Raw genomic sequence first — 12,252 nt, forward strand, 5'->3', positions numbered from 1 at the left:
ACGAGAATGAATGAATCAAAAGGAAAATGAGAAGGAAGCTGCGGGGCGTGCATTTATTTCCAGCTCTGCTGCCCGTAGAGTCCCCCGGCCCACTGCCTGAGAACTCGAAAAGCCGTCTCTGCTCAGCCGAGGGGTTCTCCCATCTCCGGGGCGGGGACCTCACCTTGGAAAGACCCCTCCCACTCCGCCCCTCTTGGAATGCGGCTGAGCGGTGGATGTCCCTTTTCGGGCGCCGTAAGTGCGTTCCTATTGGCTAGCTTTGTTCGGCGCCAAAGCGCGGAGCGGAGGCCGAGGCGAGAGCCTGGCGCTGTAGGACTAGAACGAAAGGAGTGAGGCGCCGAGAGCGCAGATACCATTTTGGCGTGAGAGCTGGTGGTTGGCAAGGCCGCGGGAGTGGGAAGCGTCCGCCATGTTCTGCGAAAAAGCCATGGAACTGATCCGCGAGCTGCATCGCGCGCCCGAAGGGCAACTGCCTGCCTTCAACGTGAGGGGCGGGTAGACTTGGACGGGGCATGCCGGCGTTGGGCCCTGGGCTCTGGGGCGGGGCGGCTCCCCGTCAGGGTTTACTTTCGCACCTTGTTCCCTCCGAGCTCCGGAAAACTTGGGAAGCAGCAAAACAAAATTCAGGAGGAAAGAGAAAGCATTCATGCTTACGCTACCCAGCGATTTGGTGAATTTCCTCATCTGAGCACATTTTAGCAGTTTTCCTTGGACAGATTTGTTCCGGTCCCTTAAAACATTTACAGGTTGCCAGATAATTTAGCATTTCTTGCTCACTCAGGCATCTAATTGTGGTCAGTAAAAGTTAGGCCTCTGGAATCTGGCTGAGATTCTGGTTCTGTAGTGTGACTTTGGGGCAGTTACTCAAGCTTTCTGTGCTCTCAGTTTTCTCATACGCAAAAATGGGGATGGTGACAATAACAGTACCCAACGCGTGATGTAGTGGACGCAAAATGAGTGGCACGTGTAAGGGTCTCTGCATATGCCTCACATACAGTAAGGGCTGAGTCAGTGTTAGCTATTAATATTACTTTTCTCCTGCTGCTGCTGTTACTATTAATATTATTTGTATTTTTCTATCACTGCTACCCCAGGGAGAGTGCTAAGCACTTCATGTACATTATCTTTTGTCTTTCTAATAACCCTTTGAGGGCCCGGTGCCATGGCTCCTGCCTGTAATCCCAGCACTTTGGGAGGCTGAGGCGGGAGGATCGCTTGATCCTGCCACTGCATTCCAGCCTGAGTGACAGAGGGAGACCCTGTCCCAAACAAAACAAAAATAACTTTTTGATGTTTAAACTATTGTTTTCTACTTTTTTCAGCTATATATGCATAGGATTGGGGAGATTTAAGTATATTGCCTAAGGTGACACAGCAAGAAAGCTAGGATTTGAACCCTGGCACTCTGGCTCCAGAGCCTGCACTCTAAATTGTATATTTCACTTATGTCATAGAGCAGGCATTATGTGGATGACAGGACACATTCTGCTGGAAGAGGGGCACAAAAACAGATAATATAATTCACCACGCTAAGTGATACTAAGGAGGTATAGCAAGGAGCACGAAGGAGAAACACCAGTATGAGCTGGGGTAGAGGAGGTGACATATGAGCCTTTCCATCCTCAAGGATGAGGTTACTGATCTGAGAAGGAAGCGAGGCATCCCAGCCAAAGGATGCTGCAGCACACAGTCACGTGGTCACACTGGAGAGGGTGACCAATAGGGCCTGTGGGGAGGCTAGGAAGGTGGCTCACAGCCTACATGAATTTGTTGTTCACTCATAAGGCATGCTGGGAGCTGGTAGAGGATTTTAGACAAGGAAGTGATAGGGTAATTTTTGTGTTTTGAAGATAACTGCAGCAGCAATATGGGGAATGGATTGAAGAGAGGAAAGAATGGGACAGGGAGATGGCTACTGGGTGGCTGATAGAGCAGGTGAGAGGTGTGTGGTCTGAACTGTGTCAGGTCAGTGGCACTGAGATCAGTGTTTGGGTTTTAGAGACATGAAGCAAACATGACTTGTAGCTATTAGAGCAGGGGCAGAGATGGGGTCCATAATGAATGAGAGGGAGGAATTGGGATCTTGGAGGATCCTTAGGAAACTGGGTAAACAACATCAGAGTTCAGGAGATAGAGTGTGTTGGGAAAGGTAATGAGTTTTGTTTTGAACACTAAAGAGCACCTAGCCAGACAATTAGATTGTCTTACAAATGAAGAAACTGAGCCAACACAAATTATGGGTCAAGTTAAGGAACTCGTCTGAATTTACAGCATATTGGAGGCAGAGCTTCAACTTGAATACAGGTTTTCCAGTTTCTAGTCAATTGTTTTTTCAACTTCAGAGCAGTTACCTCATTTAAAAAGTTAGGCAGCAGTCTGCAGCTTAGTAGAGATGCTGGAATGCAGAAGTGTGTAAATGCTAAAATGTGGCCTGAGAACTAGGAACTTTAGAGGTCATTGTACATATCAGGACACAGGCCTAGAGAACAGAGAGACTGTGCAAACAGGTGCGGCCAAGCTGGATTTTGGACCTGACTCTGACACTTAGTTTAGCTCTCTGTTTTACTCAAATTTTAAGTTAAGTGTTGGGTTATCACTTTGTGGGGCTAGGGGCTGGTCTTAGAAGTTGTAGAATCAGGCCAGGCGTGGTGGCTCACGCCTGTAATCCCCCCACTTTGGGAGGCCGAGGCGGGCGGATTACAGGGTCCTGAGATTGAGACCATCCTGGCTAACGTGGTGAAACCCCGTATCTACTAAAAATACAAAAAATTAGCCAGGCGTGGTGGGATGTGCCTGTAGTCCCAGCTACTCGGAAGGCTGAGGCAGGAGAATGGCTTGAACCTGGGAGGCGGAGGTTGCAGTGAGCCAAGATCGGGTCACTGCACTCCAGCCTGGGCGACAGAGAGAGACTCCGCCTCAAAAAAAAAAAGAAGTTGTAGAATCACTCTCTTGTAGGTCTTAATTTGGTGGAGCACCTTTTGTCTCACTAGTGCCTTCCACTGACAAACCCACCTGATACTCAAGGTGATCCAGCAGCCTGGAACACTCAGTCAGCCTGCAGAGGCTGGCCTCCGACTCAGCGGCACAGAGGAAGGCTGACAGTGGATCTGAGAGGCCCAAGGACCACACAGGCTTTTCTTTTTTTTATTGTTTTGAGATGGAGTTTGGCTCCTGTGGCCCAGGCTGGAGTGCAATGGTGTGATCTCGGCTCACTGCAACCTCCGCCTTCTGGGTTAAGCAATTCTCCTGCCTCAGCTTCCCTAGTAGCTGGGATTACAGGCGCCCGCCACCAGCCCAGATAATTTTATGTATTTTTAGTAGAGATGGGGTTTCACTATTTTGGCCAGGCTGGTCTCGAACTCCTGACCTCAGGCGATCCACCCACCTCAGCCTCCCAAAGTGCTGGGATTATAGGCGTGAGCCACCATGCCCGGCTCAACACACAGGCTTTTCTTCTGGAATCACTCATGGTTAAGAGCTGTGTTCAGCAAACAGAAAAGTGATTACACCCTTTCTATATGCAGAATTGATGCTTTTTTAAAAAAGTACATTTTTAAGAAAATTAGGCCAAGCATGGTGGCTCATGCCTGTAATCCCAGCCACCACTTTGGGAGGTCAAGGTGGAAGGAACGCTTGAGCCCAGGAGTTCGAGACTAGCCTGGGCAATATAGTGAGACCCCATTTTTACAAAAAATAGAATTAGCCGGGTGTGGTGGCACACACCTGTAGTCCCAGCAACTTAGGAGGCTGAGGTGAGAGGATTGCATGGCTCCAGGAAGTTGAAACTGCAGTGAACTGTGGTCACGCTATTACACTCCAGCCTGGGTGACAGACTGAATCCCTGTCTCAAAAAGGAAAAGGTAAGAAAATTACCTTGGGCTCAGGTAGAAGTCATGCTTGCATTTTTCATCAGGAATTACATCTTTTGAGCAGAGTTGAGTAGTTGATTTTGGAATTGTGCCATTTGTATATGCCACAACATTTTTGCCAACACATATATTTTGGCCCTAAAAATAGACTGTGAAAAAGAGATGGGATTGCTTCTCTTTCGATTGTTGGCAGATCTATTGGGCAACATTTAATCATTTCGGGCTGGACACGGTGGCTCCTGCCTGTACTCCCAGCACTTTGGGAGACCATGGCAGGCGGATCACTTGAGGTCAGGAGTTTGAGAGCAGTGTGGCCAACATGGCGAAACCCTGTCTCTACCAAAAAAAAAGATTACAAAAATTAGCCAGACTTGGTGGCTTACACCTGTAATCCTAGCACTTTGGGAGGCTGAGGTGGGTGGATTGCCTGAGGTCAGGAGTTCGAGACCAGCCTGGTGAACATGGTGAAACCCTGTCTCTACTAAAAATACAAAAATTAGCTGGATGTGGTGGGCACCTGTAATCCCAGCTACTTGAGAGGCTAAGGCAGGAGAATCATTGCTTGGACCCGGGAGACGGAGGTTGCAGTGAGCCAAGATTGCACTATTGTACTCCAGCCTGGGTGACAAGAACAAAACTCCGTCTCAAAAAAAAAAAAAAAAATTAGCCGGGCATTGGTGGTGCACACCTGTAGTCCCAGCTACTCGAGAGGCTGGGGCAGGAGAATCACTTAAACCTGGGAGGCAGAGGTTGCAGTGAGCTGAGATCGCACTACTGCACTCCAGCCTGGGCCACAGAGTGAGACTTCATCTCAACAACAACGAAAAAAATCAGAATTCTAATGTTTTATTTTTCCAAGGGAAAATTTGCCCCAAACTGGATACTAGAAAAACTCCTATGGCCGGTTTTTGCAGTGCAAACCAAAAACACTATTCCTTTTTCTTTCTTTTGGTATTAACCTTTTAAGATCACTTTTAAGCTGGGCCCGGTGGCTCATCCCTGTAATCCCAGCACTTTGGGAGGCTGAGGCGGGTGGATCACCTGAGGTCAGGAGTTCAAGACCAGCCTGGCCAATATAGTGAAACCTCGTCTCTACTAAAAATACAAAAAATTAGCCAGGCGTGGTGGTGGGCGCCTGTAATCCCAGCTACTCGGGAGGCTGAGACAGGAGAATTGCTTGAACCCAGGAGGCAGAGGTTGCAGTGAGCCGAGATCGCACCATTGCACTCCAGCCCAGGCGACAGTGTGAGACTCCATCTAAAAGACCATTTTTTAGTAAATTATGAATTATTTACGTATTTTTCTTTATACCTCATGCTTCAGTAGGACGATTGATATCTTTGTTCGTCAATTTTATTGATGTATAATTTACATACAACGTGTATTTTAATAGATTTTTGAATTTTGACTAATATGTACATCTTTATAACCAGCACCCTGATCAAGATTTCTGTAATTATCAAAATATCTCATATACCCCATAAATATACATACCTACTGTGTACCCACAAAAATAAAAAAATTAAAAAAGATTTCTGTAACTTTGTCCCCCTTTTGTAGCTACCTCCCACCCGTAGCCTTAGGCAACCATGAATTTGCTTTCTCTGACTACAGATGATATTATTCTTTTTGGCAAACTTTTCCTGTGAAGGGCCAGAGGGAATCATTTCATGTAAACTCTTGTGTCAGGCATCTCTTGCTCAGTATAACGTATTTCAGATTATCCTCATTGTTGTGTATGTTGTCAGTAGTTCATTCTTTTTTTTTTTTTTTGAGACGAAGTTTCGCTCTTGTTGCCCAGGCTGGAGTGCAATGGCATGATCTTGGCTCATTGCAACCCGGGTTCAAGCGATTTCCCCTGCCTCAGCCTCCCGAATAGCTGGGATTACAGCCTGCCACCACGCCTGGCTAATTTTTGTATATTTAGGAGAGACGGGGTTTCACCATGTTGACCAGGCTGGTTTTGAACTTCTGACCTCAGGTGATCCACCCGCCTCAGCCTTCCAAAGCGCTGGGATTACAGGCATGAGCCACCACCCTTGGCCCATTCTTTTTATTATATTAGATTTTTCAGATAAGTGGAAGGTTTATCCATCTATCATTTGATGGACGTTTGGGTGGTTTCTACATTTTTATTGTTATGAATAATGCTGCAAAAAACATGTGTTTTCTGTTTTCTTGAGTATATATATACACCTAGGAGTAAAATTACTGAGTCATACGGTAATTCTGTGTGTAGCTTTTGAGGAACTGTCAAGTTTTTGCCCACGGGGCTATACCGTTTTACATTCCCACCAGCAATGTACGAGGGTTCCAGTTTCTCCGCATCTCACCAACACTTGTTATAACCATGCTAGTGGGGTGTGAAAGGACTATTGCTTTTTGCTAAAGTATATAAATGAAAGATACAGTTCAGTATTGATAGCATATTGCCACAGAATTGGTGGGGAAATCAGTGGATTTCAATATCGGTTTATATGTTCTAGGAGGATGGACTCAGACAAGTTCTGGAGGAGATGAAAGCTTTGTATGAACAAAACCAGTCTGATGTGTAAGTTTCATAAGATGATATTCTAAAACAATTCAATAATTAAGATGTTGAAATTTGCCGGGCGCGGTGGCTCACGCCTGTAATCCCAGCACTTTGGGAGGCTGAGGCGGGCGGATTACGAGGTCAGGAGTTTGAGATCAGCTTGGCCAACATGGTGAAACCTTGTCTCTACTAAAAATACAAAAATTAACCGGGTGTGGTAGTGGGCGCCTGTAATCCCAGCTACTCAGGAGGCTGAGGCAGGAGAACTATTTGTACTCGGGAGGTGGAGGTTGCAGTGAGCTGAGATTGCACCACTTCACTCCAGCCTGGCGATATGGCAAGACTCTGTCTCCAAAAAAAAAAAAAAAGATGTTGAAATCAGATAACCTTGCATTAGTTTTGGGATGCGATTTTTAAAAATTATCTGTAAAATTATCTGCTCTAGCTGTACAAATTAGCAAAAGTCTGAAGAAATTTGTGCTGATCACTGCTTAATAAATATCTGTTGTTTGGCTGATAAGAGTTGAAAGGAATTAGAGTGGACCTAAAATAAATGACATACCCTAAAATAAAAAGTAAAAATAGGCTGGACACGGTGGCTTATGGCTATAAATCCCCGTGCTTTGGGAGGCCAAGGCAAAAGGATCAGTTGAGGCCAGGAGCCTGGACATATAGCAGGACTCTGTCTCTATTAAAAAAAATAAAAATTAGCTGGGTGTGGTGGCACACACCTAGAGTCTTAGCTACTCAGCAGGGTAAGGTGAGAGACTTGGTTGAGTGCAGGGGTTTGAGGCTGCAGTGAGCTATGATCACGTTACTGCACCCTAGCCTGGGCGACAGAAGGAGATCTCCATCTTTAAAAATAATAAATAAAAATAAAAACCTAACAAAGTGAAATACATGGTTCCCACTGTTTATATTTTTATCAACAGTTGCCTTAGTGAGTTTGTTAAAGGAAGAATAGGCAGTTTATTAAATGGATATAAATAGGAGCAGCAGTGATTTCTGATAGTTTGAGTGGAGTTCTCTGAGAACTAGCTATAAAAGGCTTCAGTGTAGTAGGTCCAGAGAGGTGACTAGATTTATTGACTCTTTAGAACTGAGCATGGTAGCTGGCACAGTGGAGAATTTGGGCTGTATGACAAACTTCGTATGTTCCTGTGCAACACCAAAGGGAGTCAAGTACTGGATCAAATTTGAAGTATTCAAGGTCTCAACTTAGAAGTCTGTCTGTGACATGAGGTTTCCTCTTTGGGCTTGTTCGCTACAGTGTTTTTATCAGTTACTTGAATATAGAAATCAGTGTTATGGCTGGTAAGATTTGTGAGGCACATAAAATGATAGGAGCATTTCCAACTCCTGTGTATAAGGAGAGATACAGAAAAATCTTTACAGGTGGACTGAGGAAGTGAACCTCAACAGATTTGCAGTAAATATAAGGCAGATTTAAAGTCCTAAACTCAAGTCCCTAAGCCATTCATTGATTTACTCAAATATGTACTAAACAAATATGTATCAATAAGTGGCTGTGCTATTTCAGTGGTAAACAACAGTCAAGATGGCTTTCCCGGGCTGGGCACAGTGTGGCTCATGCCTGTAGTCCCAGCACTTTGGGAGGCCGAGGTGGGTGGATCATCTGAGGTCAGGAGCTCGAGACCAGCCTGACCAACATGGTGAAACCCTGTCTCTACGAAAAATACAAAATTAGCCATGCGTGGTGGCGCATGCCTGTAATCCCAGCTACTCGGGAGGTTGAGGCAGGAGAATCACTTGAACCTGGGAGGCGGAGGTTGTGGTGAGTCGAGATTGCGTCATTGCACTCCAGCTTGGGCAACAATAGCGAAACTCCATCTCAAAAAAAAAAAAAAAAAAGATGCCTGTCCCTGGCGCTCACTGTCTAGTGCAGAAGACAGACATGAAATATAGATACGCCAAATTGGGATTCATGCTATGAAGGAAATCAGAAGAGTGCAAGGAGAAAGAAAAATGAATAGAAGGTCTAGCTTAAATTGAGGAATCAGGGAACTTCTCTCCAAGGAGGAGACATTTCAGCTGAGGCCTGCAGGAGATGCAAGTCTTAGGGAGGCAGTGACTGTGGGCATAGAACATTCTAGGTGGAGGGAACAGCATATGCAAAAGCCCCTGAATCATGGAAGAGAATGGGGCACTCAAGAAACTGACACTTAAAGAAGACCTGTGTGGCTGGAGTTTGGCAAGTGGCAAAGGGTGACACCAGATGAGGTGTAAGTGTGGACAGGTGGTGGTGTGTTTGTGTCTTAAAAGATAATGCTGGTTGCTGTGTGGAGGGGCTGAGAGGTGGGGGAAGCTGGTCACCAGGTTACTAGAGAGGTGACCCAGACTTGGTAGAAAGTGAGAAGGTTATAAATGTTTTGGAGGAGACCCTATAGGCCTTGGTTCAGTAAGGGAATGATTTTCTTGTATTCTCTGTGTTTATGCCATTCGCAAATTCATGATCCAAAATTCTTTATTCCACCTTCTAGTTTCATCAGACTTTCATAGGGTGGCAGAAGTATATAGAACAGCCCTAGAAGACATGACAGGATGGGACATGTATTTTGCCTGTATTATCAGGGCCTAGCACAGTGCCTGGCATAGAGGCAGGCACTACATGAATGAATTCTTTTTATATGCATATGGTTGCTTAAAAACTCCAAAGTAGATTCTTATTCATTCAGAAGTTACATGTACTTTTTATAGGGTAAAACCAAAATTTTCAGTGTGAAAAATACTGAAGTATAGTACGTACACGTATTTGGAGATCAACAGATATTTGTAAGATGAGTAAAAGACCATTTTGACTCCATTTTACCTCACTTTATTATAATGAGGATTTGGAAGCTCCACTGGAAGGGAGGTACTATGTAGAATAACGACATGACGTAAGACCATAACCTCATGTCCATCATGTTAGCTTTGTCTCTTATCTCAGCGTGATAATGGAATCCTGAAAAGTGAATAAACACAGTGTCTTTTAGAAAGAATAGAGATTAATCAGTGTGCAAAAATGCAAAGTACCAAATGCCTAAACAAAATGTATCTGGTAGCATGATCTTAGGCAAGTTGTTTAGGTTTTGGCTTTTTAACATATTAATAAAAGCTCTGATGTACAAATAGTTATTATTTGCTTAGGTTAACTGACAATCACAAATGGATTAAAAACAAGCATGTAACTCAGTTGTTAGTTGGCTTTGAAAATTTTACTTATCCTGAAAAGTACATATTTTTTTTCTTTTTAAATGCTCCTATCAGGAATGAAGCAAAGTCAGGTGGACGAAGTGATTTGATACCAACTATCAAATTTCGACACTGTTCTCTGTTAAGAAATCGACGCTGCACTGTAGCATACCTGTAAGCTTCTCATTTTTTGCTTGGGGTGGCAGGATTTTCTGTGTGGCTTCCCAGTTGACCATCTCAAATGGGTAACATGAAATCTTAGATCTCTCTCTCTTTGTAAGCATTCTAAATTTTTCCTCTGTGTTTTCATTTTTTAAATTTTTTATTATGAAAAATCACAACACTTTTAAAAGTAGGGAGAATAATACTATAATGAACCCCAGTGGAGCTATCATATGGTTTTAACAATTTTTATTATTTTGCCATATTTTCTTCATCGTGTTTCACTTGTTGGTGCCACACTATTTAAGTGCATCATGGTCTTTCACTACTGAATATGGTAGTGTTCTTACTATTTTTTCTTTGTCTTAGAAATAAGGACCTTTGGCCAGGCACAGTGGCTCATGCCTATAATCCCAGCAATTTTGGAGGCCAAGGCGGGTGGATCACCTGGGATCAGGAGTTCGAGACCAGCCTGGCCAACATGGTGAAACCCCGTCTCTACTAAAAATACAAAAATTAGCTGGGAGTGGTAGCGGGTGCCTAATCTCAGCTACTTGGGAGGCTGAGGCAGGAGAATTGCTTGAATCCGGGAGCCAGAGGTTGTAGTGAGCGGAGATTGTGCCATTGCACTCCAGGCTGGGTGACAAGAGCAAAACTCTGTCTCAAACAAAAAAAGAGGGGGGAAAGAAAGAAATAAGGACCTTAGGGACCTTTTTCCCAGGACTACTGTGCTGCTGTCACACGTGGAGGAGTGGACAGTGCCTTCAGGTCAACCCTCAGACTGTGTTCATGTTCCTCTTGTTTTCCCTAAGATGTCTGTTTAGAGCTGGTGTGTTTGCATCAGGGGCCAAATGAAGTCCACACGTGATCCCCCGTTTATTCTTATGCCACCCAATACCTTCTTGATGTCCTAGGTATGACCGCTTGCTTCGGATCAGAGCACTCAGATGGGAATATGGTAGCGTCTTGCCAAATGCATTACGATTTCACATGGCTGCTGAAGAAGTGAGTTAGCATTGTTCAAGTTTATAAATTTTGAAAATGCTAAAGTTCTGGCATTGTTCTATAATAGTGTTTATTGGTATTCCTCTTTTTGTGTTTAATGTCTGTTTTTCCCCAATTTTTGGCTGGTATTTAGTATATAATGTGAGGGGAACTATGTGGTGAGGAGTAATTCTAAATGATATGTGGAAAATTCTATTATTACTTAACAAAATAGAGTCCCATGATGTTACTTATTAGTGATCCATCAGTGGGATTAAAAAACTGGCATTATTATTTGGTGATATTCCATAAAATGTTTACATGTGTATATATACTTTCCTAATCAAAATTCATATTTGCCTAGTCACTGAGGCAAAGAACTAGCCCATTATTTAAGGACATAGGATTGGAGTCAGGTGGGCTTAGGTTCAAATCCTGGCTCTCTGCTGTCTAATATTGAGCAAGTCACTTGACCTGTTTCCGTGCCTAAATTTCCTTGTTACAGGATGAAGATCATATTACCTATCTATTACAGGTTGCAATGACTTCTGACACTTAACTACCTGCAGTTATTGTCAACTAAGGAAGCTCACACAAGCTTTGATGTCCAGAGTGTTTATTGGGGCTTCATTACATAGACATGACTGATTAAATCGCTGGCCCTGTGATTGAGCTCATTCTTCATCCCTCTTCCCCTCCCTGGAGGTCAGACTGACATCAGGAGGGCCAAAGGCCCAATACTTTAATCACATGGTTGGTCTTCCTGGGGTAGCCAGTCCCAACTCTGAGTCATCTTGTTAGCACAGACTATGTAGGGGTTCACCACGAGTCACCTGAGTAGCACATACTCTCAGGGCACATCATAAATAACAAGACACTCCTATTACTTGAGAAAGTACAAGAATTTAGAAGCTACCTCCCAGGAATGAGGGAGAGAGGCCCACCAAATTCTTTATTCTACAACAGTGTTATTACAAGGCCTATCACAGGGTTACTTCAGGTGGTCCATGTGGAGCACAGCATAGGATGGCACTCAATAAATGTTAACAGTTACTACATTACAGTTGCATAGCACAGAGCTTAAGAAAGAAAATATTCAGTGCAGCAAACCACCATGGCACATGTATACCTATGTAACAAACCTGCACGTTCAGCACATGTATCCCAGAACTTAAAGTAAAAAAAAAAACAAATATTCAATGTGTTTGCCATTAGATTCTGCACATTTTTGAAAGTGATCTATTTGTTGTCATAGCTTCATTTTCATTCTGTTCATTTTCTGCATAAATAAATGAGTAATCTCTACCTCAGATTTACCAGTAACTATGAAATTGGTAACATGTTAGTACCTCACTTTATGCTCTTTGTGTTCAAATCTACTTATATGAATTGAACTTTGGGGTACTTACTGTGTATTATGGTGAGATGAACAGAACACTATGTTTCTCTAATGACAGTAGCTTTAATGATTTTTCTCATACAATATTTTAGATTAATTTTTTTGTGTAT

The 12,252-nt window shown here is 43.7% G+C and overlaps 1 protein-coding gene across 1 annotated transcript in view; it reads left to right on the top strand.

Annotated features, from left to right (window-relative positions):
- Window positions 1–254: 254 nt before the first annotated feature.
- The window catches only part of GINS1 (GINS complex subunit 1), a 41,200-nt gene continuing 29,202 nt past the window's right edge, over window positions 255–12,252 (top strand). Inside the window, exons 1-4 of the mRNA XM_003805362.6 lie at window positions 255–484; window positions 6,356–6,420; window positions 9,673–9,771; window positions 10,674–10,764. Of these exons, the coding sequence (XP_003805410.2) occupies window positions 410–484; window positions 6,356–6,420; window positions 9,673–9,771; window positions 10,674–10,764 (330 nt within the window). The 5' untranslated portion in view covers window positions 255–409. The remainder of the gene's footprint in view (window positions 485–6,355; window positions 6,421–9,672; window positions 9,772–10,673; window positions 10,765–12,252) is intronic.

Source organism: Pan paniscus, chromosome 21 (genome assembly GCF_029289425.2).
Source record: "Pan paniscus chromosome 21, NHGRI_mPanPan1-v2.0_pri, whole genome shotgun sequence".
NCBI lineage: Eukaryota > Metazoa > Chordata > Mammalia > Primates > Hominidae > Pan > Pan paniscus.